Source organism: Parasteatoda tepidariorum, chromosome 8 (assembly GCF_982258835.1).
Source record: "Parasteatoda tepidariorum strain Cologne lab strain chromosome 8, Ptep-v5.0, whole genome shotgun sequence".
NCBI lineage: Eukaryota > Metazoa > Arthropoda > Arachnida > Araneae > Theridiidae > Parasteatoda > Parasteatoda tepidariorum.
In genome coordinates, this window is record NC_141762.1 from 17,314,168 (window position 1) to 17,340,680 (window position 26,513).

A 26,513-nucleotide genomic window follows, 5' to 3' on the forward strand; every position below is an offset into this window, starting at 1 on the left:
TCACCCTAAAAACACTTATATTTACACCAAAACTAAAAAATGCAAGAGCAGACAAATTTTGCAAAGGCAATAACAAAATTCCCAGAACATTGCAATCAATACTGATCTTTATCTTGTTTATAAATGTTATAAGTTTATATTGACCAAATAGCATTCCCAAAACAAAAATTTATATAATCATTCCTAAAACAAATAGTTCATATTTATACAATTTCCTCAATTTGTTATTTTTAAAAAAATAAAAATAAATGCCTAATTAAAGATAACCTTCAAAACCTGTTTTGAGAAATTTTGATTTACAAAATATGTTTATTAATTAACAAGCTCAAAAAGAACTTTTTCAATTAAATAGACCTAAATTTGTAATCTAACATACACAATAACAGTGTTGTAAAATTAGTCATACATAATGAGAAATAGCAGATACCTCACAGACACATTACTGTGATACGTCACAGACACGGCCTTTCACGTTTACCTAAAAAAGATTAATAATTTTGCCACTGTAAAACAATGAGGAATGTAATATATGTACAAAAATTATCCTATTCATAACCATATTTCTTTAATTGCATTTATTACTCACACTTTGCATATTAATTTTTTAAATTTTAATAAGTTGTAAAACATAAACATAACAATCTACTTCATGAAAATTTTAGAATATTCATTCCATAGAATATTAACTAAAATATTAGCCAGTGTATAAGTTGACCCAATATTTTTAAATACAAGTTAATCTATTTCTAGTCTCTGGTGTATAATGACGACCAATGAAAAAGCTAAATACGAAAATTTCCAATATTAATAAATTTGAAAAATGTTCAGCGCTACAGAATCCGATACAGATGTTTTGAAATCTTTAAATTTGTAGCTGTATGGGACGTTAAAAAGTTTTTATTGTGTTATATTTATGAAATACTCTTGAAAAAATTATCTTAACTATTCTTTTTTTCTTAAATTTTTTTAACATAATAAAAATTGTTTTTAAAAAAAACTCTTTATATATGAAAATAAAATATGAGTGAAAATGCAAATTAACTAACCATAACATATTAAAAATATTTTTTTAAAGCGGTAAATTGATACAGTTATTCATATCTATTTCATTGTTTATAATGCATATAACGTTAACAATTAACAAATGTCAGGCTCTATTGCAGGAGTATAATACAAGTAGACTTCCTGATTTTTATAAAATTTTGTGAGTTTGAAAAGTAATGTCACTAGATATACAATTTGTGTTTTGGAAAGAATGAACCTTCTTTCATCAGGCAGTTAAAAATTTATTTTTAAACTTCCTAATTAAGGATGGCTTGTTCATTCTAAAATTTCCTTCATTCTTAAATTAAGAGACATACATTGGCCACACTGCACATTTAACGAAGTTATATTAAAAACAGCTAGGTGACATACATAAAGATATGTTGAGCTTAATGTAATTCAGTAACTAAAAGCTAAATGTTTATAAACTTTGCCTTTTTATTAACAAGGCATTTATAAAATGCAAAAACAGTAAGGAAATGTAATTGAATAAAGAATGATCAAGTATTAATTCCTTAAAAAAATTTTAACAGAAAAGGTTTTTTTAAAAGTTTATTATTTAAATGCTACATCTAAAAATCACAGTCACCATGAATCCATATTTTATTTTTGAAAAAATTATACAATATTGTGAATGAACATTATGATGAGGCACATAAAAGTTGAAATTTAAAAGTAAAAACACTTTGAGACAAAGATAATTATACACAAACAAAATATATACAATAATACTTAATAGATAGTTATATACATAGTTGTGCATGGGTAGAACTCTAAATATATTTTTACAAATAATGTATTATCAAACTATTTTGTAAACTAAGAGTTATAGTTTTATAAAACTTAAATGCATTTAAATAAGAAGAAAAAAAATTGCTTTGTCTTATAAAAACAATAGTTATCTCAAAGAATTCTAATATGTATGTTTTGAAATAAATCAGCTGATTATCTCCTAAAGCTTTGATTGAACTTGATAATCTATAAAAGAAATGCATTCAATGAATTTGGCAAATACTTGATTATAAACAGTCAGACTAAACGTTTTTTCTTTTTTTAAATGCGTTATGAACTTAAAATAGGCATAGATTTCATAGTAGCTAAGCGTGTCATTTTAGTCTTGAAATATTCAGGCTTAACACTAATTAAAGCTTCTTCTGGAATATAAGTCAGATTCCTGTAAGAAAATGAAGGAAGAGTTTAAACAAAATAAAAGTTTGCATATATTATTGTACATATCATTAAAGGTATTGCTGATATAAACAAGAATGCAGAATAATTTTTTTTTCTCTTTGTACCAAAATACTAATAAGATATTAGGTATTTTTAGCATAACATACTGTATATTTCAGTGCATATAAGTCAACTTTTCAAACCTCCAATCAAATTATATACTAGTAATAAAGTAAATACTAGAATACTGGTAATATATACTAGATACAAATTATATACTAAAATAATAGTAATAACTATTTTTAATATGTTGTATACTATTAATTTACTATTATTATATGCAGGGGTCTGTCTAGGTTTTTCTGAGAGGTACCTACTTTGTGAAAATTAAAAAATCAACCCAAAAAAATCGTAAAAATATGGATTTATCGTTTCTTACGAGACACAAAAATAAAATTTTAAGAAAATGTATTTTGTGAAGTATTTTGTTTGAAATTGTGAAGGTGCCGCTAAACGATAGTAAATTTGGCTTGGACAGATCCCTGATATGGTATATATTCCAGAAGTATATTAATAATATGTCATGTACTATTAATATTCTTCTGAAATCTGTGTCAGATTCCTTTAACAAAACAAAGCAAGAGTTCAAACATAATAAAAGTTTGTATAAATTATTGAACATAGATAATGCCAAAATAAACAAGAATGCAGTTTTGTTTTCTTCATTAATTAGTTTCTCTTGGAGGTTTACTCTACCTAACATGGCAAAAATTTGCTACATTGTGATTCAAAATGGAGAGTTAACTTGAAAACCAGTATATAAGTAAGTAATAAGTATTATTATAACTATTCTCGAATCAGGTTCACAGAGTACAAGTGTTAATTAGGTAGTTAGTATTAGATATTACAATAGGCATTTAATAAAGTTAGTTCAGGGTGTGTAGCCAAATTATTCAACAAAAAATAAGCACCTTTTAAGCTCTTTTCAAGCATTTAAAAATATTTTTAAGCACTTTAAAAAAAATCATAATTAGGCTGGGTTGGGAAGTTTTTGACAATTGACAGTTTTATGTTGTTTCAACCATCATGTCAATATATATATATATATATATATACCTTTTGGCAATTGTCAAATTTTTAAACACTATGTGCCGAAAATACCCCGAAATAGATTGGGGTTGAATGTGAGCTGTGTCTTTTTGCATAATTCGTAGTGAAAACCAACAAAGTAAAGGAAAAAATCTCATTTTGAGAAAGGGTAAATTAAGCACTTTTTTAAAAACATGCAGCTTTACGGGCTATTAAAAAACGAAAATCGAAAATAAGCACCTTTAAGCACTTTTTAAAAACGCTACGTACCTTGTACTTATATAGACTTGTTATATAAACCTAATACCTACTCAATTTCAGAAAAAAATTCTCTGAATTTTCTAGGTTCCTAGTTTCTGGACAGGTAAATTTCAATGAAAATCCACACCATATTTTATCTATACCATGCATCCATCAAGAAACTTTGATTTTAATTATTCGTAACGTCAAATATTAGATTTTGTAAACAAAAAAAAAACATATAATAGAATGAGAATGGAAACATGGATAAGTTTTACTAAAAAGTAGAATTTTATAAAATAATTAACAATAAAATATTGGTAGAATTATTTAACTCTAATCTCAATAACTGATTGCTGTTATTGACAATTGGTTATTTTCCTGCTGTGATATAGGAATTGTCCAGGTTTTTTTTATAAAACATTGAGACTTTCCCTGACTATTTCCTGCTTTTTAGAGTTAAAATGAAATTCCTTGTCAATCCCAGGTTTTCCCTAACCAGTGGAAGCCCTGTAATAGTTATATAAGCTTTCAAATATTGGGAACTAAATAAACAGAAAAACTAAAAATACCATAAAATTCAAGTGAATCAACTACTTACTGTGCATTGCTTTAGTTTTAAACTTACAGGGAGAAATGAGTTAGTCTTTTATCCCGTTAATTATATGATTTATCTTGCTATTCATATATTTCTTTGATATAACTAATCAAAACAAAGATAAATGTTAGTGAGTCTTTTTAACATGACCATAAAAATTTTATTGAGCAAATACTGAATATTAAAAAAAAAAGATTGATAATCAATCAGAATGATTTTCAATTCGATTAAATAATCTAATATTAAACTGATTATTAGGCCGTGATAGCCTGGTTGGTAGGGCATTGGACCCATGTCCATGAGATCACGAGTTTGATTCCCACTGTCCGAATACTGCCGGTGTATGAAATGATGACTGGTGCATCCTAAATCTGTCAGGGACACAAAGTCCTCTAAGTTTCTTTAACAAATCAATAACTCTATGGGTACTAGATCGGAGATTGATTGTGCTCTCGTTCAGGTCAAAGGTACGATCTGCAGATAGATGTGTGAATGTATCCTCTCTTTATAAAGGGCTGCGGCACATGTGTGTGGCAGAAGTCAAAGATGGTGCCACTGGAAAATAAGAAACGCACCCCCTTTGCCTTGCTTGTTAATATTGACAATTGGCATCAGACATCAACAACAACTGATTAGTAAGTTGGAAGAAATTAAAAATGACCAATACAATAGTTTAGTATTATAAAAACATCTCAAATTTACTTAAATTTAATATAGTACAAGAAAGTTAAGTTTTTCATGCCTACTTTTTGAAAAAAATAATCATTTTCATATCTTTTTTTAAAAAAATTTAAACTCTTTTATAATATATTTTTTAAAACTCAGTTCTCAGTTTAAGTATTAGAGTAGAAACAATTAACACGCTTTATGTAATTTGTAGAAGTGTATATGTTTAGGTGATTTGTTAATTTATTAGCATTAGGAAAATTTGATAATGATATTAAGTTTTTTTCTATATAATTATGAAATTAGGTTTTACTGTACTCATTTACAGATTTTAAGACATTCATTAAATTTATTTTTCTATTCAATTGTTGCTTTTTAGTTCTCTTATTTAAAAATTATATAAAAAATTTTGAGGAAATTAATACCATTATTAATTAGAGTACAATTACAAACTGTTAAAAAGTATTTAATTATTATTTTTTTTATTTATTTTTTTTTGAAAACTCTTTTAAGAAAGACTAATTTTTACTTCTTCTAGAAGAGTTGGAAAAAAATCTATTCCTTCTGAGGGAAGTTTTTTTTTTCTCATCATTTTACTTATTCAAGAGAATTCTAATTATATAACAAAGAAAATTTTCAAAAAAAGATTTTTTCTCAGTCAATATTTGAAGAGCTTAGAATAGTGTTTAAAAACATTACTAGAAAAGTTTGACTTATTTCAGAAGTCAACATAAAGGATAGATAGGTGATCGGGGTATAAAGGTTTTGCTTCATTTTATTATATAAGGTAAATTCATTTCTTAATAAGAAATTGCAACTTATAAGGGAGTTTGTTGCACTGCCTTCTTAATTAGGACAGAAGAAAATATAACTTCACCAAGAAAAAGTAAAATATTTGTTTAATTTGTGTAACAAATTATTTCATACAGCATAAATTAATAAATATAAAAAATATGGTTTTAGTTATGGCAATGGGTGAGATTGCTCTTGTTTTCTAGTGGCGCTATCTATGGTAAAAAATTTGACACATCCGTTTATAGGGCGGACCCATTCATTCACCCAGAGATCGTAATTTTGACTTGAACCAGAGAACGATCAATTTCCACTTCAGTACCCCCAAAGGTATAATTTGTTATGGGAACATGGAGGACTTATTGACCCGACAGATTTAGTGTGTATCCGTAATAATTTACTACACGGAGAGTATTCATCCTGCTGGATTCGAACTCCAGAACTGGAGTTCAGCGCTCTGCCATCCCGGCCCCCTAGAAATGAGTTCATTCTTAATAAATGTTTATTAACAAACACATTTCTAATCTACCTAATTCTTTCACAAATATAAAGCATACTTTCTAAAAGTAAAAAGTATTCCGAGCCAAATGGTCACAGGGATAAAGGCTCCTCAATTTTGCAGCCAACAGCATGATGTATGTCTCAAGCAAGTAATGTGTGCGGTTTTTAATGCTAGGAATTTTTTATGACTATAATCTCTTCTAAAACTTCTGGCAGTTAATTCTATTGTTTTTTGTTATTTTATATCTACAATAATATGGTGTGAAAGACCATCACACTCCATAACTGTATTTCAACATACAATCAATGGTTCTCTTAATGTAATAGTCTTTCACACATTATTGTTATAGATAACAAATAAGAAAGAATTACTCTAGGATTAACTGTCTGCATTATGTAAATGGGCCAAATTATAAAAGTCAGATTAAAAGATATAAAAATAAGTGATAATAGCAGTCAAGACAAGAGGAAATGATTTTCACAATAAGCTACATAGTCTATGAAGTGACAAAATCGACATAATTACCTACTACTGGATAGACGAAATGAAATTTTGACATAGCAACCATGTTGACCAAGTGACTCATGCGCTTTGTAATGATCTGAAGATAACCCTTGCTCATATATGAGCATTGCTTTATTACAATTTAGGTGTAAAAAAAAGAAGTTGATACATATTCTGGTCTCTGTTAAACCTCACTCAACTAACTGTCAATTTATCAACAAAACAAAAAAAGAATTAAAAATAAAATTATCAGTTCTAAAAATATTTCTATATCTAATATTATCAAATGCTTCGTAGATTCATTAACTCAGTGTCTTTTTTCCCTTGTTTATCTCTTCCTTCACTTGCTATTTCAAGAATTAGTCAAAGAAGTTACTTCAATTACCTTTGTCATGCTAATCTATAAAAATATGCTGTATCACAACAATCAAACTCAGAAATAAATATTTTTAAAATGCAGCTTGAACCCCTAATGTATAAGGGTTTCATTTCTGAAATGCAATGTACAGGAAAAGGAGTAGGCAATTTTTAAAATTAAAAACAAAAAATGCTACTTTTCTATCAACTGAATTGCAACATACGATACAAATTTTGTTTTAGACTAAGTTTTAAAAAATTTGACTTGTAAAAATGTACTAAATTATGAAGGGGGAAAAATTATGTAGTGTGCAACCTTACAGACCCTAAATATAGTTTTAAAATTATACATGACCATGAGACAACCCATTGTCAACGAAATGACCCTGTCGACAAAACAGCATGTTGAATTAAATGATCCTTAAATAAAGTCACTGAAATGAATGTGACTCCTTCTCCAGTTACATGGGCATTAGAACGCAGAAACCACACATTTATATTTAGACGTTGCTTGCAGTTAACCTTACAGTTAAAAACATAGTTAACCAAAGATATTATAGTTATTCTACTATTCTAAGCAAAAAGGAAATGTTTGGTTTACTTATAATATTTATAATAAGCAAATACAATAGATATTACTTATTAATAAATTTCTATACCATAAATAATAAATGCAGATTAAACAAAGAATTTGAACTTAATGAAAAAAAAAGAGATAAAGAATGCCTATGGATTTTGATAAACTCTCTTAAATGATATGATGAAAGTTATATTATAAAGTAGAAAATTGACATACTTCATTAAAATATGTGTAGCTTGTGTTTGTACAAGTTCTGTATAGAGGCAACATGAAATATTTTTTCTTCTAAACAAACATGATGATGGATGCATTTTTATTTCTTGATTAGTTTCTACCTATAAGACAAAAATAAAAAGACATTTTGAAGGAAAATGTATATAGCAGGTGTTTCAAAAATGTCGCTGGAAATTTTTTTAAAAAATTAAATCTTGAATAATGGACAAACTTGTAAAGCATGTTGGTATAATATAAAGGAATGTGCGAATGCCGCTCGCCAAAAATTGTCTACTATTACTAAAAAAATAATAATAAATCTGCTTCTAAAAAAAGAAAACTTGTCTTTTTGATATTCACAAGAAGAAAAAGAGAATTGTTTTCATGCTTTTTCTTACCAATGCAAACACAAATTCAAATTATATTTCCTGATTTAAAGTCACACATCCCGATTTAAAATCATGTATAGTGTTTCGTATTCATGCAATTTAAAAGCTACTATTATAATTCGTGTTCAAGTGACTTAAAAATTATACATCGGAATTTGTAATCACACAATTTTACAATGAAACATCGAGATTCATGTTCAAGCGATTTTAAAATCAAACATTGAGATTTGTGTTCAGGTGATTTTAAAATTAAACATCGAGATTTGTATTAAAGGGATTTTAAAATTAAATGTAGAGATTCATAGTCACACAAATTTAAATAAAATGTTGGATTAATATTTTTATTACATTCATAACATTCTGTGGATAAATGTTTCCAACATACATTTTTCTTGCTTATATTTTAGGTATTTTTTCAATTATTAAAAAAATATTTTTGCACAAAACATTTTTGGATTTCTTTTTTCAGCTTTTTTGGTTTTTTATCTAACTCATCCCTGTAGTATGAATCTATACTGAGTTCAATAAAAATCTCAGATTTTCAAACAAAATCGCCAAAAGGAGGTGGCAAGGAAAGAATTAAAACTAGTTACAAGAGTTAATCAATGAGCACAGAAAGTTTTTCATTTCAGAGATAGTTTTGCTTAAGAGACACGTTTCAAAATCGAAGCAATTGCTAGATGATAAAAACTATCTAAAAAATAACCACTATTTGCAATAATAATGAGGTACAAATTTTTCAGTTAGAGATCTCTAGTTGGAAACATTACATTGTCATAGTCATTAGCATTGTTTGTTAATGATATTTGTCACTTAATTCGGAATTTGGTACCCAAAGCCCAAGAATTAACTCCCAGACTAGCTAAGCAGAACATTTCCATCTCCTTACTACTTTTTTATTAGCTTTTCAGAATGATAGTCAATCAATGGGACACCTGGCAATACTTTCAATTTTGTCTTCAGTATTTTAATATCTAAAATTTTAAAGTAAAAAAGTGTAGTTCTAAAACAACTTCAGAATGACTTACTACTTTGTAAATACCATTTTCATACAAGAGAGCAACATTAAAAAAGAGACCAGTCGCCAAGCATTTTCTGCAAAAAAAATATTAACATCAAAATTATTTTATTACACATGCTAGAGAGATAAACAATAAAAATTTTCAACTGATTTGTTTTATTTGCATCAGCAAGGGCTATTTTAGAGGTCTAAATATATGACAAGAAAGACAATGTAAAAAAATTATGCAAAGAAGTCGGACATCTTTAAAATTAAGAAGTTATGAAACATATTTTAAAATTCAAATACAAAAAGTTCTGAAAAAAATTGACAAATAGTAGAAAAATAACTAAAGATACAACTTACTGAATTTGCATAGGATCATTGCAGTTAATAGAAGGGATATTCACACGACAAGAAATATTATATAATTGCTTCCTTATAGCTATGCATGTCCTCATATTTGAAGGATTAATAAAATTTTCTCTACACCAATCCTACAAAAAAAAGTTAATTACAATACACATTTTTTCCTATGAGTAGATATGCCTAAGCCCTCCAAAATACTGTAGGAATTTATTTCATCATATTGACTAGTTTATAGGTAGTTTAACCCTTTCGCGACGCAAAGCTCGAAAGTGCGCTTACCGCTGTGGCCGGCAGTCTCTCTAGCGTGTGTCTCCCCAGGGCCGGAGGGTTTTTCGATGTTCAGCCTAATTCCATGAAATTACCGAAATATCAGCGCGTTGTTTAATATTGTTCTGTTGAGTATTTAAGTGACATATGCTTTATATATATTTCTATGGATACTTTATTTACTTAAGTTATTTCCTGTTTAAATGTATATTTTACACATTTTATTTTCATTATAGTGTCACTATCACTACTATCCGAATCTGTTTCAGAATCAATATCTGAAATATTTTGCATAATTTCCTCTATTTCCAGCTCAGTCAAAATTTTTCGACGCTTCGACATTATAACGGTAAAAAGAAAAAAAATCAAGCCTACAAGATCTAATTATCCACTAAAAATTAATCCGAAAATCGAAAGTAGCGCGAGAAAAAAAAAACTCCCTTACTTTCTGTAAATAAATATCACGTGCTAATTTAAAGAGCCCTCATAAAACATTCCCCCCCCCTCCACTCCTTCCCCTAAAAACCACGTGACTGTACTTTCATCTTGAGTAGAAGGTCAAATCTACATGTATCTGAAACCATATGGACATACAATGCCATCTTTTGGAAGAAATTTCATTTTTTAAAACGTTCCGAAACGCTGGCACAAATAAGTGACGGTCGGGGGTGAACGAGAAAACTCTCTGACACGCGGGTGTGTCGGTCGGGAAGTGAGCGCGTTTCTTGCTGGCACATATATGTGACAGTCGGCTCGAAAGGGTTAAAGTACTGTTAAACCATTTGGTGAAAGTGTACTTCAAAAAAATACTCTTGAAATTTGTTGCTGAAGATTATTTGTTAATATGCCAACACGAGCAAAATAGTTTTTTGGAAATAATATTAAAGTGCACTAACCATTTAATCTATACCTTAGGCATATTAAATTATCTGCTCAATTTGTTTGATCATTACATAAAAATATAAGTTTAAGTAACACTAAAAATAGTTTTTTTTAGCAAACAGCTTAACTTCATACTTACAGGATTTCCTTTATATTTTTTGTATTGTTTATAAACATCTAACGTCATAAGTAGGTCACCTTCTATTCTTTCAAATTTCTGTCTGGCTTTAGAAAACTGATCCCTCTATAGAGAAGAAAATTCAAATGATTAAGTATGGTACATTTGGAACTTTTTTCAAGGAAAGAAAAAGTAATGTACTTACATCATCTATTTTTGTATAAAATATGGAATCTACAGACAGTAGTGAAACTATTGTAAGGATTTCATCCCTATAAAATAAATAATTATTATTTTTATTAAAACAATTTTTAAAAAAAGTGACAATTTGAGTGAAATGGATTGAATAGTTGCTGAGAAATGCAATTTTAAATATATGAATAACAAAATTTTTAATATTCTGAAACATTTTAAATGTTGAATAATGTCAACAACATTATTAAGGTAACGTTAAATTACAATAAATAAAAATAAGAAACTTACGTGCAGCGATATTTCTTTGACTCTATAATTATCTTAGAAAATCTAGGATCTAATGGAAATTTTACCATCCTCTCTCCACACTCAGTCAGCTAAATAAAAAAAAAATTATTAAGGAAACTATAAGTCATTAATAAGTTAATGATAATAAATTTAAAATCCCTAGAATATTTATATTAAATAAGAAATATTAGTTTTTTTAAAACTATTTTTTAAGTAATTCTCACTATTTTCAATGTCTTAAAACTTCAGATCTGTTTGACTTAATTATTAACATTACAACAAAAAAAAAGATAAGTTAACATTAAAAAAAAGTAACTTATAGTTATTGTAACCATCTGAAATTCATCCATAGTAAAAATCTGAAGACTACCACAGAATATGTTTAATATACCACCACAGTTTTGATTGAAGAGCGGACATTGGTGGAATGGTAATCACTTTTTCACTGTATCATACTCTCCCAGCTGCATATGGACTTGAAAATGACTCTAAAATCACATGGATCATAAGAGTAGAATCTAAACTAATTGAGACACAACTATAGATGTGGGTCGGGTAAATACCCAGTGAGTAGGTTATTTATCCCTATCAGGGGTATCACCATATAAACTTCATCCTGCTTTTGTAGTTCAACAGCTAGAAATCATGACTCACATTGTCTTGCTCTTTATGAATGCCTCGCGATTTTTACCCTTTGAATGCCTATTCTTGCTTAGATATTGCACTTGAAGCCCCAATATTTGAATATGTGTAAACACCTGGCTAAGCTGATATGTTGCACACAAAACTTATATTTATTAATTTCAGAGTATTGTTGCATGAATTTATATATTTTCAATTCTAAATGCTATATTGTTTATCAAAGAAAGAAAAAAGTGAAGCACGTATGATCCGCAAAGCAGATAATCTGGAATTAACTGTACTTAAAATCTGAAAAAATCTTCGCATTTTAGAAATATACATCAGGCAAAACTTTCCTAGATGTTAGTTTTGAATCCACAAATATTGGGAATTATGCATCAAAATGTGAAATTCAGGATGATTAAACTATAGTATCTAATATACAATGATTAATATATAACTAAATACTATAGGAATTTCAACATGAACCTCAATAAATAACTAATGAACTGTTGACAATGCAAGCAAAACTTAATTATAATTTAAATACATATTATTTTCTAACCCCTCTCAAAAAAACAAACACAATCATTGAATTTTATAAAAAAAATTCATAAATTTTAGGTATTCAAACCAAATTATAAAAACTTTAAATTTTTTGATATTGTCAATCATAGAAAAGTTTAATGAAAATTCTGCTAAGGAATTGTTATCGATGTGGATTTTAGTCAAAAGTTATTTTATGTTAAAATTGAAGTATTTTGTTTTGGGAGTAAATCAGTTTATGTAAAACTATTGATAGTAAACTTTTTTTTAGTAGCCACATGTTCTTAAGCCTAAAAAATACAACACTTCTCCCTATGATTGGTTAATAAGCATTAGTGACCTGGGGCAAAGCCTCGTAGTCCAGAAAAGATAAATTCTTCGATAGAATAATAAAAGAAAAATTATGTCTTTTACCTCCAATAAACCATTTTTTTCTACAACAGCATCCAAAAGCTTCAGGGTTTTGATAGCAGCAGCAATATTCTGCAAATAATCAATGCATCAAACAAAAATACAAATGAGTAAATTTTACAAATAAAAATTATCAGAAAACCATCTTAAAATAAGAACACGTCTATCTAATTTACAAAAATTAAAACAAAACAAGCACTTATTTTTTTCCCAAAAGATTAAAAATTTATAATTGAAGAAGAAAAAAATAATATTTACTTCTTCAGATGGTTTATCTATAAAATCAAATCCAACTATATTTCGTATGCCAATGGCAACCATCTCTAAAATGGCACTCGACAGACAACATCTAATAGGAAAAACAAATAATGTTGCTCATAAAACATATATTATTTGTATATTATAAAACATAAATTAATTGTATATTAATAGTAATTGCTCATAACACTTATATTAATTGTACCATTACAAACATAAACTTACTTAACCCTTTTGACCTGAATGGGATATATACAACCCAAAGATTAAATTTTATTCTCTAATGAATAAACAGATCACAATTTTGAATCGGTTTTTATGTTCTCAGGGTTCTGAATCCTTTCACTAAAAATTAAATTACTAAACAAACATATAAATGAATTTCTTTTTCCTCAAACAGTAAAAAATGACATATAAGTTATATTAAGCCTTAATTTTGATAAAATATTGCTAATAAAAATTTGCCTCATAAATTTTTCAACTTAGCTGCCCAAAATTTTAAAATCATGCTCTCTCATTATAACACAAACCTAATTCTTTTAATATTATTTAAATTAAATGATCTTTTAAAATTTTACAAAAAAGTAATGAAAAGAGAAAATACAAAAAAAGATATTCACCTTAAAATTTCTGGTTCAGTTTGCTCCTGGAAACTTCTATATTGTTCATCCGTATACAAACGGTAACACTTTCCACTGATGGAAGGAAAAATCATTAACTGTCATTAAGAAGACACACAAATTTTTGAATAAAAAATAAATAAAACTATAAGCAATCAAGAATTACAATCATTAATTACAATAATAAAAAATTATGTTGGCAAATCTTTTGCATAAATGCAATAAAATTAGAAAACTTACAATATGTAATACGTTTTTTTTTTCTTTTTTTTCTATCTACACATGCTTTATCTAAACTAAGATACACATAACTCATATCAATGACACTAGAACAGAAGTGGGCAGTAGTGCATTGCACTGATGCACCACTGATACACCCATTAGCGCACTGATGGGATTTCAAATTTCAGACAACCAACTGCTTATTAACCAGAGACTACTGAATTATCAGAACAGACTATTTTAATTCTAAAGATAAATTTTTAAAAAAATTTTCATTGTTCTGATTTTAGTATAATTCTGATAAATTTTACAGACAAAATTTGTATTTTGAAACTATAAAATTTACACTCCATACCCAGAAACTTTTAAAAAATCTATTTCTTCCTTTTTCTTATTCAGATCTTAAAAAAAAATTAACAGTTGTTTCAACAATTCTAGTTTTTGCTTTAAGTTTCAATTGTATTTAAGCATAAAAATAAGACAAATTAAGAGTTAATTTCTAAACCATTAACTATTCCTAATATAGTTTCAGCTTTTTTTAATATTTAATTAATTCTAAGCCAGGTATTTTGAATATATTTTCTTGTACTTCAGCTATGTAACTTTCTTCTTAATTAATAACTATGCATTGTAAAATAAGTAGTAGAAACAAAACAAAAAAATTGCTTTCTTAAATGCTTGTAGATTTTTTGAAAATTTAAGAATACATTTCATTCCTAAACAATAATTAGATCAACTTTCAATTATACTAAAATATTAAATAAAAAATTAAGAATTAAAAAGTATGTGTATATAGATGCTTGACACTAGTTAGAGAGATATTTACTTATAAATAGTATATAGGAAAAAAAAGCTGGTCATTGAATTTTTACAATTAAATATTAGATTCCCATTTTTAAAAAAATGGTGACAGTTCAACTGTATTAGTAATATAATTTAAATTAGTGGTACATAAAAATATATAAACTAGTTATCTCACAAGTTACAAAATATATGCAGAAACAGAAGTTCACTGTTTTAAAAGACATGTTTGTTTTTAATAGTGTAATTTAAATGAATTTGTCCTAAGATAATTTACTAATGTCTGTAACAGGGCTGGATATCCAAAATACAAAAATTAAGAAAAATTTAAGAATGCTGATTGTTCAATCAGAGCAATTTGTACAATACCAACATGGATTTGGAGACATGCAATTGGTAATAGTTTTAGTAGTTCCTGCACTTAAGTGAAATAAGAAACATTTTTAAAAAGATCAGATTTTTTTTAAGAAAATTTCTTTTACTTTTTTTTAACAAAAAAGGGGGGAAATGGTCAAGTCGTAGCAAATTACGAGGATGATGCTCTTGTGAAAAACAGCGGAGCACCATATAGAGATGAGGAGGAAGTAGAGAGATAAGAGCTCTTTATATATTTCTCCCACAAGGAATACTTATATGCCATCAAATTAAGAGTAATTGTCTCTAATATTGGAAGTAGATTAATACTGTACTTGACACGCTATGAAGACTATGTTGTTCACTTTGTTTCATGGCATATAGAATATAACATAATTTTTGTGTTTGAAATTTCTTCAATTCTTTTTTCGATAAATATTTTGTCTTCCAGTTAATTTCAACAAAAATTTGGAAAATCACAAAAATTTCAGGACATTTATTGAACTGTTTAATAATTAAGGGCATTTACGGACACTCTATTTTTTTTTTTTTTTTAGAAATTAAGGAATTTAATAACAATTTTGAATCCTGCTGTAAATTATATCAAATAATTTTACAATACTTAATTTCTATGCACTTCTGTTCTGCTAAGCCTAGTTCATGTTAATATTCTAAGTGGAGTGGGTATGTTTGAATTACCTATTGAATTTGTTTATAAATTAGTATGCAAGCCTTTAAAATGAATCTTAAAAATAACCTTACTGACTCTTATATTTCATTGTAATTAGAAATGATAATGTTACTGAACATCAAAAACGGTGGTAATTATTTGAAACCAAAATTAGTATAAAGGAGCTTCGTCAGTGTTAAACTGCACAAAGAAATATCCTAGATGAAAGATTTACACAAATACAAGTCGTAAACTCAAAATTGGGTCAGCTGTTCAACCACGGTTATAAAATAAAATAATTAGCTCTAATGTTCCACTACATTTTTGGTGTAAAGTGGTTGCTTGGTGCTCACGTAGACTAAAATTTTTTGGCAGTGAATATAATAGGAAAAAAATATTGAAGCAATTTTCAAACTTACTCACACTCTCTACCAGCTCTGCCACTTCTTTGTATTGCTTGTGCTTTAGAAATGTATTGAGGTAGGAGTATATCAAAACCACAGGTGGAATTATAAGACCTAAAACACATTATAAGTATGCTTAAATTGATTTAATAACGCATTTACCTAATTTGTAACAATAGCTAAATAAAACAGGCAGGCAACATAAGTTTTAAAAATAAGAATATATATTAGCGTGCTAAAGTCTTTGGTCAAACTCAGTGTTAGAGATGGTTGATTGGAAATGTAATAAATGATGTATATTTTTATTCCTAAACATTTCTAATATGCTTATCAACCAAAAAACAAAGTTAGTGCTTTGAAAGTCACTTTAAACAAATGCAATTTTCATATCAGTCAGGTATTTTTTTTTCGTGAAGCGATTTTCTTTTATCTAAGAATTGGATAAAAATACAATTGAAAGGTACAATGAGCAAATGAGCATAAGTTTTGCAGATTTATTTACAGAAATTCCGATTTTAATTTTAATTTAATATTGACAATTATTTTTTAAAAAATTAGTTCTTACAAGACTCGAATTATACAAAAAAAGAAATATTCAACTCAACTGAGTGCAAAGATTTAAATTTAATCCAAAGAAGATTACATTTTCCATTAAATTGCAAGAAAAGTAAAAGTTCTGAAATCAAGTGTAATACATATGTTGCCTTGACTAAATAAAACGGAAATTTTCATTTAAAAAAAAAACACATAGAAAGGTTTAAATGCCTTTCACGTGTTGACCAAAAATTTTTGCACACTAGTGTAATAGACTTTTTAACAAACAAATCTTACAAAAGTAAGAAATTTGTGATAAATAAATAACTATTTACAAAACTCTATTTAATCAATGTTTTCAGTCTGAAAAAGAAAGAAAAAAAGCCGCATAATCTACATTTTTTAATACGGCAGCTTTTTAGTGTTCCACTTATGAACGTTTGGAATGTACAGTTCTTCTCAATATAGTGAGCAAAATTTTTCACTTTTTTTTAACACCCCCGAAATACTCCAAAAACAGGTTTCCGAAATTTTTCCGACCAACGAGGTCCTAGACATAATCTAGTCAAAAGAATCGTCAAATATTGGTTATGCACCATCGTAGAATATTTTAAGTGAATTTTGCACCGTCATTTAGAAATTGAAGTTTTCTGTCCTTCTAATAATAACTTTCCAAAATTTCTCTTCAAAAGGTTCAATATATTCCTCAATCGCATTTTTTAAAATTGCATTTACTCTTTTTGAGAAATGTAAGAGGTGAATTATTTTAGTATTAAAATAAATAGTATTATTGCCATTCTGCTTGATTTTAGTTTTGATAAATTCTTTGGATGTATGTTAATTACTAAAAATGGCTGCTTCTAATCAGTGTAACGCCATATGCTTAGAGCAGAAATTGAAAAGTGGAAAAAAGAATCACAAATTGCTCAATATCACTAATTGCATACAAGATCCATTGTTTACAATATTTAAAAATAATGTAATTCTAAGGGTGGAAGCACAAAGTGTTCTAATTCTCATGAAGCATTATTTTAAAATCTAAAAAAGAAAAAGCACTGAATGACTAGCTCAAGTATAAATGCAATGTTAAAAAATGCCATTTGAAAAAAATCTAAAGGTATTTTTAACCTTTAATGAAACTTTATTAAATAATACTTGTACTTCTTGACACATAAAAACAGTGTATTAATCAGTTTAATACTTCTTTTTAAAAAACAAATTCTATTTCAAAACAAAATCTAATATTTATAAGTAAATATTTGTCCGAATTTTTATGGTAACCTCAAGTTATAATGTCCGTTTCGTTCATCCGTCCCAGTGACTGATAAATTTAACAAACATATAAATTTTATACAAATGAATTTTGATAATTTTCAGATTTTGAATAATAGTTAATAAATTTATTCATATGCATGATTTTTTTTTATTCTAAAAGCATGGCAAGTTTTTTAATTATTTGTTAGTTGTAAGTACAAATTTCATAAAATGTTTAATATAATTTCATTAGTATGAAATTCCTCAAATATAAATGGCAATAAACTGAAAATTCATACTTTTATTATAAACTGTAAATTAAAGTAAGAGTAACCCCATCAAATAAATCTTAAGGCCAAATATTTATAGAAGTTTATAAAATAAGCCCTGGATGACAATATACTGGTCTTTAAATTGAGAGTTCAATTGACAGCCTTAGTGGTTATTAAATTAACTCTTAATATTTACATTTATATAGATGAAGGAATTCTTAATGTTTAGTCTTAGTAATTTTCTGTGCTTCATATAAGTATTTTAGCTTATTTTATACACATGATGAATTAATTCGAAGATTTTAACTCTTAACAGTCCAAAAATATTTCACGCTTACTTCTCATCAGGCCTAAGCAATTTTTCATGTGAAGAGTAACTGTAGTATTTTTATACTAAGCATATAAAAGAAAATATTTGAGTGAAATTTTAATAATGTGTATTAATTTTATTAGAATTATACTATGCAAGCTATCTAATTAATTTGAATTACATTAATTATAAATATGACATCAGTAACAGTGTGAAAAATAATAATAAAATGAATACTGACAGCATAAATGAGGCATTGGACACAAGTAAAAGTGCAATGGCAACATTGGACTGTTTTGGATAAAAACAGTGTTGCAATTGCAAAAATTAGGATTTATTTTTTGTTGTTGGTAGTTGTGATGTTAAATTTCTCACTTAACTTTTATTTATTGTAATATGATTAATAATTTTACTTTTTTTTCATTTTAAGCTTTACTTTTAATTTAAATTCATGTTTAATTTTCACTTATTTTCTTTACATGGGCTATAAACCAATCTTGATGTTTAGATAACTTTCCTAAGTTTTTTCTAGAGCCTTTCAGAATTTCATGATTGAAAATAATCGAAGTTCTTGAAATTAAAAAATTGTTTCTCAACAAATAGAGAATGTATATCATTTTGACAGTAAGTCATCATTTTTAAGTTTTGATATTGATAAAGGGATAGAACGGTCATTTAATTATAACTGAATTTTGTATAAATAATATGAATATGAAGTTTTATGGTATTTATTTAATGTATATGCATGCTACGCTTTGAAAGCATTAACATTGTAAATTCGTAGTGAAGCCTGTGTTGATTGAAAAAGGTACAGGAACATGGAGAAATTATGTAATTTTATTAAAATAAGGGCGGGAGGTCCAAAAATGAGAACAATACATCTTGGTAGATAGATAGAGAAGTGTGATAATTGACCTAGGAGTGAGGGTTTTTAAATTTTTCTGGACAATATATAAAACCATTCCCACAAAGAAAGTAATAACATAGCTGCCCACCTTAGGAATAAAAAATTAGGAACACTATACGCGACAAAATTACGCACCAATTACGCAAGACAAAAATTTAAATACCATAACTAAATTAGTAAAACAAAACTATAAACACTATCCTTTGAGGGAAATTTATAATATTAATATTTTATAATTAGGAATCCCCATATAATAGTTTAAAAACAACCATTACCTTTTAATATAAAATTATTCCTTTCCCAATTATAAAAGACAGGTAAATAATAATCTACAATATAAGCAAATATTTCTGATGCAAGTGTTTAAATACTGCAATACATTTTTTAAAAAATAATAATAGTTGTTTAAGATTCAATTTAGTGAAATGATCAGCAACAGCTATTGGAATAGTATTTTCCAATAAAAAGCTACTGAAAATTACTTCTACACAATAATCACAGGAAGCTTGCGGCGATCAGAACTAAGGTTTGATTTCAAAGAAAATATACTGCAATTTTAGGAAAATTCGGATTTTTATACAAAAATATCAGACTTTAACATTTGATTTAAAATTTCGGAACAAATCCGAAAAATTCTGAACAGTTGGCAGCTATGTAATAATATTGATCTAATTATCTCAGAAAATGTGTCTTTAGAAGCTTGGGAAATTGATCATATATTAGTTATATAATATTAAATATATAATATTAAACAAATAATATTTAAATATATTGTCCAGAGAGATATAAAAACTCTCTTTCCAAGGTCAATCGTTTCTTCTTTGTCTATCCACCTGCATGTGATGTTCTCATTCTGCGATTCCAGCCCTTATTTTAATCAAATTCTATTATTTTTCCATGCTCCTGTACATTTTTTTATAAACATTGGCCACACTACGAATCTACCATGTTAATGCTTTCAAAGCATAACATGCATATAAATTGTTTTCCTGTTGGTAAATTTCAAGTGAAAAAAGATTTTTATAGTTTATATTTTGTCTATATTTTGATATATTTGGACAATAATTATCATATGGAATAAAACAAATGGCAAAAATTAATCTGGTGAGATTTTTATAGAGATATATAGATACATAAATCTTTTATATATAAAACACTTTTGATTATAATCATTTTTCAGATCTTGTAGCAACCGCTATACCAGAAGTATACTATTTTTTTGCTTGAAAAGGTTTTAATTAAACTCACTTCTATAAATTACCTGACAAACAGTTTCTACTAGGACACTTTTTACAAGGTTTAAATTTATTCAATTCACATAAATTCTGGCTTCAAATCCAAATTGCAAAACTGCCATTACTTGGGAGCAAAGCTCGAAAGTAAGAGAAATTTTTTTAAAACTTGTTAAAATATATATATATAAAATTGCACTTAAATAAAATTTCTTAAATGTTATTTTGAAATGCTGAACACTTACTTTGCTTTTACCTTGCCGGTATCAACAACATACTTAACACCAGGTATAGTTATAGAGGTTTCAGCAATATTTGTTGAAAATATTACTTTTCTGGAACCCTAAAAAATTTGTTCATATCAATATTGGGCAAATGATACCAAAATTTAAAAGAAGTTTCATATCAAATGAGAGAGAAAAAAATGCTTACACCAGGTGCTGGATTAAAAACAGACGTCTGTTGTTCTATTGGCAGAGCACTGTACATAGGGAAAGCATAAATTGGTCCTATATCTAAAATAATAAACATTAAATCAAAATTATTATTTTCATTATGAAATGCCAATTGTTTGTTGCTAGGCCATTAAACTACGAGTTCTCGGATATTTTTCTACTTGAGTAGAAAAAGAAAATATTCAGGACACATCCGCAAACTTAGATAAAATGAAAAACTTTCAGCAAACACAAAATTGCAATGAAAGAAGTTTCTGCTAGCATTTATTGACTCTTGTAACTAGTTTCAACCCTTTTGTAGCAATTTTGACAAAATTTGTTCAAAACTCGTTTTGAAAAATATTTTAACTTTAAAAAATTATATTGATTATTAATTACACATGAAAGCATAAATTTTTTAATGATACTTTAAACATAAAACAAAATATTGATTTATCTTGTTTTGGACTTTTTTTCTACAGTAAAGTATTCGCTCAGAAACATTTCAATGCAACATTTAATAAGTATTATTATAAGAATCACTTTTCAATTCTTCTACACTTAAATAAGTTTAATTTCCTGCACTACTCAGTTTACAAAGTATAATAGTGCAGAAATAAAAGATTAATAAAACTGAATTATTTCAACACGGTTTATCACTAAAAAATACTATAATCAAACTACATACTTGATGTTACCAATTAATAAAAAAAAATAGTGACATCACAATTTCTTGAGTATTTTTTTCTAAATAATAATGAGTAATACTAAAAAATTTCGGCAAAGGAGACAAATTTTCCATTAAGCAGAATGCTGAAAACTAATTTTGTGCAAATTTTTTAAACTTGTAATGTATTAAATTGTAATCTGTTTTTACTTTTATATTAAATTACAATCTATTTCTGTATCAAACAATAATTGTGTAACAACCATTAGAATATTTTTATTGAACTCTATAAAAAATTGAGTTCCAATATATCTAATGGATGTAAAAACTGCCCGAATCTATGCAGTAGAAAATAGAACTTTCTGTATAGATTTAAAAAAAAAAGTCATCTGACACAAGAATTATTCTAAATAGTCTAGATTTTATATGATTAAAAAATCGAACATAAAGTGTTTATAGAAAAGCAAAATTAAGAGTCATTTTAAATTCTACTTACCAATAGGTAAATGTTTTGCAAGAACACTAGTTTCTTTGACCATATAATCAATTTCTTCCTGGCCAGTACAAAAAACCAATATATCGCTGTAGAAAAAAAAGCACACAAATGAAAGTTAAGTAGAAAAAAATATAATTTAAATACACTAAATAATTATTTATTACATATATTTGAATAAAAATAACTAATAAGATAACCACTAAAGGTAAAAACTACTAACTGAATTTTTTTTGAAAAAATTGAGATCAGTATGTTATCCGATATCTGCTCAGCTTCAATGTGCACAAACATTTGTAGAAGTTTTCATTAGCTTAATATCTTTTTTAATTCTAGTTTGTAATCTTTGTTATAAGCTTTATTATATTTGCCATTTCCCTTGATTTAACACAATAATTAAAATAAATAAATAAATAAAATTGCAGATTTTTCATCCAAGCAACTCATTTGTCAGGAAAAGTACAACTTTATTGTTAAATAAAAGAATTTTCAGAAATTTCAATAGTACCAATAATTTAGTCAATAGTAAATCATAGCTGCCAACTTATTAAAAACAAAAATAGTAAAACAAAGCAAAAGTCAATCAGGAGTTATAGTGACACAAAATGAAAATTTTATGCACAAAAATTCAATATCAAGATATCAATTTATAAACTATACATGTTTCATATTTAACACAATTTTTTAACTAACAATTTTTATTAAATTACTTACTAATGAAGAATGTCACACCTTTTTAGCAACTAATCTCTTCCACAAGAATTGCGATATTGGATTTTAAAATGCAATATTAGATTTTAAAAGTTTGGAAATACAAATTACAGTATTGAATTTTTAAATTATGTAAATACAAATCATGAGGCATAATCTTCAGATCGCGTTAATACCAATCTCAATACGTTGTCTTTAAATCACATATAAACACAAAAATAGATGTCTGATATAACAATCGCGTGAATACAATTTGTGACATTGGGTTTTAAACTCCTGTGAATACGAATCATGATGTAGGATTTTTAAATTGCATGAATGTGAAATGTAATGTGGAACTCTTAAATCGGGTAAATACCAAAATCGATTATTTATATTAAAATAGCATGAATAAGAGTCAAGATATTAGCAGATTAAAGCAAAGTTCCAAATATTCAAAATGGCGAAAATCAGCCAAACCAAAAGAATAGGCGTAAAAATCATATGTATGTAAACATTTCATTAGCGGAATTTAGCAGAAGTTGCAAAATTTTCTCAGATTATAAGTTTTTGATTCGCAGAAGTCCATGAACTAATGGTCTGGAGATAGGCGGAATTCTGTAATGTTCGTGGAAAAATCACATGCGCTGCTTTTAGTTTTTAGACCCACCCTCAGTTGAAAGAAAATCCAGGGTGCATAGCCAAATTTACAGTAAAAAAAAAGCCACTTTTAAGCACTCAAAAATATTTGTAAGCACTTTAAAAAATATATAATTAGGCAGGGTTGGCAAGTTTTTGACAATTGACTGTTTATCCGGTTTTAACAGCCATGTTAGAAAAAAAAATTTGGCATAGTTTTTGACAATTGTCAAAAATAATGAAATTTTAAATCAAGTAAAAACGAATGGCGTTTTCATGCGCTACTAACCTACCGTACGCCGAATCTGGTTGTGTGAAAACATTGAATAGTACAATGTGAACAGTGTCTTTTTGCATAATACATGGCAAAAATCAACATGGTAAAGGGAAAATTAAGCACCTTTTAAAAACACCCAATGAAAAAAGCACCTTCAAGGGCTTTTAAAATACGAAAATAAGCACCTTTAAGAGCTTTTTAGAAACGCTACACACTCTGAAATTAGCGTAAGGAGGGAACTATAGAATACCAAAAAATCAGAACAGAGCTAAATATTCGGATAAAATACAATTTAATCAGAACAGTTGGCAGCTATGTAAGATCCATAATTTTAGCAAAAAGAATAACAATGTACCCCTTCTCTTCGTTCTGGTGTATTTTGAAGACGGTGGCTAAAGATGCATCAACATAACCAGATTGTTTCCTTGTAGGCTGTAATATCTAAAATAATAAATAAAATGAATAGGTTCTTCACCAAATTAAGAAAAAGAAATTTTTAACACATTTCTACATCAATTTATGCTTGCTTTATCTTTACTTAGGCATTACACAAAGAGTTGCTATAGCTTCAATGTAAATCTATAATAGAATAAAAGTTCATTCAGTTTCGCTGCAATTTAAGAATTATTACATTTATCATTGCAAAAAATAAAATAATGTATGAATAAAAAAGGAACGCTGAGCTTTAGATATAATATGCTGTAGCAGTTTAAGACCAATTTATAAAGCTTTAAGGCAGAAAACTTTTAAATGAAATAAATATTTAGTATAAGTTTGTCAAAGTTAATTGATTTATATAAAATGCAGCAGAAACCCCTGAGATGGGCTATCTAATATCTGATTCAAAATTACATTTCAATACTTTACTGCAAAAAAAAAGAGCAAATATATATAAAAATTAATACTCACATCTACATTGTAGCATCGACCAGGTATTTTATAAGATGGGCAGTTGTTGAAGTATTCTGAAAACTGCTTACAATCTAAAGTGGCAGACATCACAATTATCTAAAAGAAATAAGACTAAGAATTGTCCTAAAAACGAAGTGAAAACTTTTAAAAAAAACTATTTAAAAATAAACATTAAATTTTTTTTATTTATAACCAGCATTAAACAGTGAATTCATAACACAGAATAGAAACTACCATTGTTCATCTCTGTAACCTCAAAAAAATTAAATTTAACCTAGTAGAAAGTGAATTCCAAGATCAAACTCAGACTCTTTTTTAATGAAATTAGTCTCCATTTGCATGACACAATAAAGGAAACTATAAATACCATCCAAGATAAGGATGATCCATCCAAGATAAATTTACTGACTTTCTTTATCGATCGGAGTAACATAGCAACAGCACTTAAAATTAAAATTGCAATTTCAGATTTGATTCACATTGGAAAAACTTCACTTAACCATCGCAAAGTCTTATCATTTGCAAACATCAATATAAACATTTACAATACATGAAGATAGTTTCTTACCTGTTGCTTTTGTTTGAAAAAAAAAGTTTTTTCATAGCAACTGTGCTTAAAATGAAAATCACGACTTGAACTTAGATCATCTCATTGGAAAGAGTTCATTTAACTAACTCAACTATCCTAAAACCTTACCATTTACAAATACCATACTAAACTTATTAATCATTTGCAATACAATAAGATAGTTCCTTGCCTCTCGCTTTTGCTTAAAAAAAAGTTTTTCCTTCCTAATTTAAGGAGAAAGCTTATTATAATGAAATTTTTAATACAACTTTTCCCAAATGTAAAAAAGCTTGATCATTCATTTAAAAAAAATATAAATCGAAGGTCTTATATTTTTTATATAGCACTTTTTCAACTATTATTTCTTATTTTATAACATAAAAACTGATCCTGCCTTTCCAAAGAAAAAGTTTCTTAAGACTGAAAAGAAAATGAAAAACTACAATACCATTTTACATTTGAAATAGGTAGTTGTATATAACAAATTTTTAACAAACATAATCTGCAAATTATTACCATTCTAATATTTTACGGCTTACTTAAATTCAACTTGATGAGAAACATAAGTATTATAGATAGTAACAGTTTTTGAAGATGCTTAGAAAATTTAATAAACTTAGTGTGGACGTTTTGCACACGCATAGACACGGTGAATAATTTCTAAAAAAAAAATAACATTAACTATTTGTTGCTACAACAAATACTTCAGCTTAAATTAACCTTATATTAAAAATCATTTTGTAGTAAATTTAAATAAAGACTTGGGTTAATAAAGGAATATTGGTTATGAATAATCAATATTTACTTGAGAAAATAATGTTTACTAAATAAGCTACTAAATGTGATTCACCTTTGAATTGATAAGAGTTATACAATACCCACCTTTTTTTTTAAAAAAATCCTAGCATTACAATGCGTTTATACTTTTCAGTAAATACAACAGTTTGGAAAATAGAAACCAAAAAGCAAATAATAAAATTTATATTTCTCCAGCAAAAAACTAAATTTCACAAAACTGATTTAGAAATTAAAATTTAATCTAAATTATGAATAATAAGTAAAAGGAGAAAGAAAGATCAATTAAGAAAAGCTCTGGTAAACAAATTGAAACTTGGAAAACTATCAGAAAAAGTAAAACTTTTCTGGTAGTTAAA

The 26,513-nt window shown here is 27.1% G+C and overlaps 1 protein-coding gene across 2 annotated transcripts in view; it reads right to left on the reverse strand.

Moving 5' to 3' along the window:
* Nucleotides 1-1,631: 1,631 nt before the first annotated feature.
* Nucleotides 1,632-26,513, reverse strand: part of LOC107439097 (ATP-dependent RNA helicase DHX33) — a 34,939-nt gene continuing 10,057 nt past the window's right edge. For both annotated transcript variants that reach the window (XM_087149903.1, XM_087149904.1), the window contains exons 7-22: nt 24,789-24,887; nt 24,235-24,320; nt 22,277-22,362; nt 21,112-21,194; nt 20,925-21,022; nt 16,186-16,284; nt 13,720-13,794; nt 13,100-13,190; nt 12,845-12,913; nt 11,264-11,352; nt 10,986-11,052; nt 10,802-10,906; nt 9,511-9,641; nt 9,173-9,239; nt 7,759-7,877; nt 1,632-2,218 (exon numbers count right to left, since the gene is read on the reverse strand). In XM_087149903.1, the coding sequence (XP_087006029.1) occupies nt 2,107-2,218; nt 7,759-7,877; nt 9,173-9,239; nt 9,511-9,641; nt 10,802-10,906; nt 10,986-11,052; nt 11,264-11,352; nt 12,845-12,913; nt 13,100-13,190; nt 13,720-13,794; nt 16,186-16,284; nt 20,925-21,022; nt 21,112-21,194; nt 22,277-22,362; nt 24,235-24,320; nt 24,789-24,887 (1,476 nt within the window). In that variant the 3' untranslated portion in view covers nt 1,632-2,106. The remainder of the gene's footprint in view (nt 2,219-7,758; nt 7,878-9,172; nt 9,240-9,510; nt 9,642-10,801; nt 10,907-10,985; nt 11,053-11,263; nt 11,353-12,844; nt 12,914-13,099; nt 13,191-13,719; nt 13,795-16,185; nt 16,285-20,924; nt 21,023-21,111; nt 21,195-22,276; nt 22,363-24,234; nt 24,321-24,788; nt 24,888-26,513) is intronic.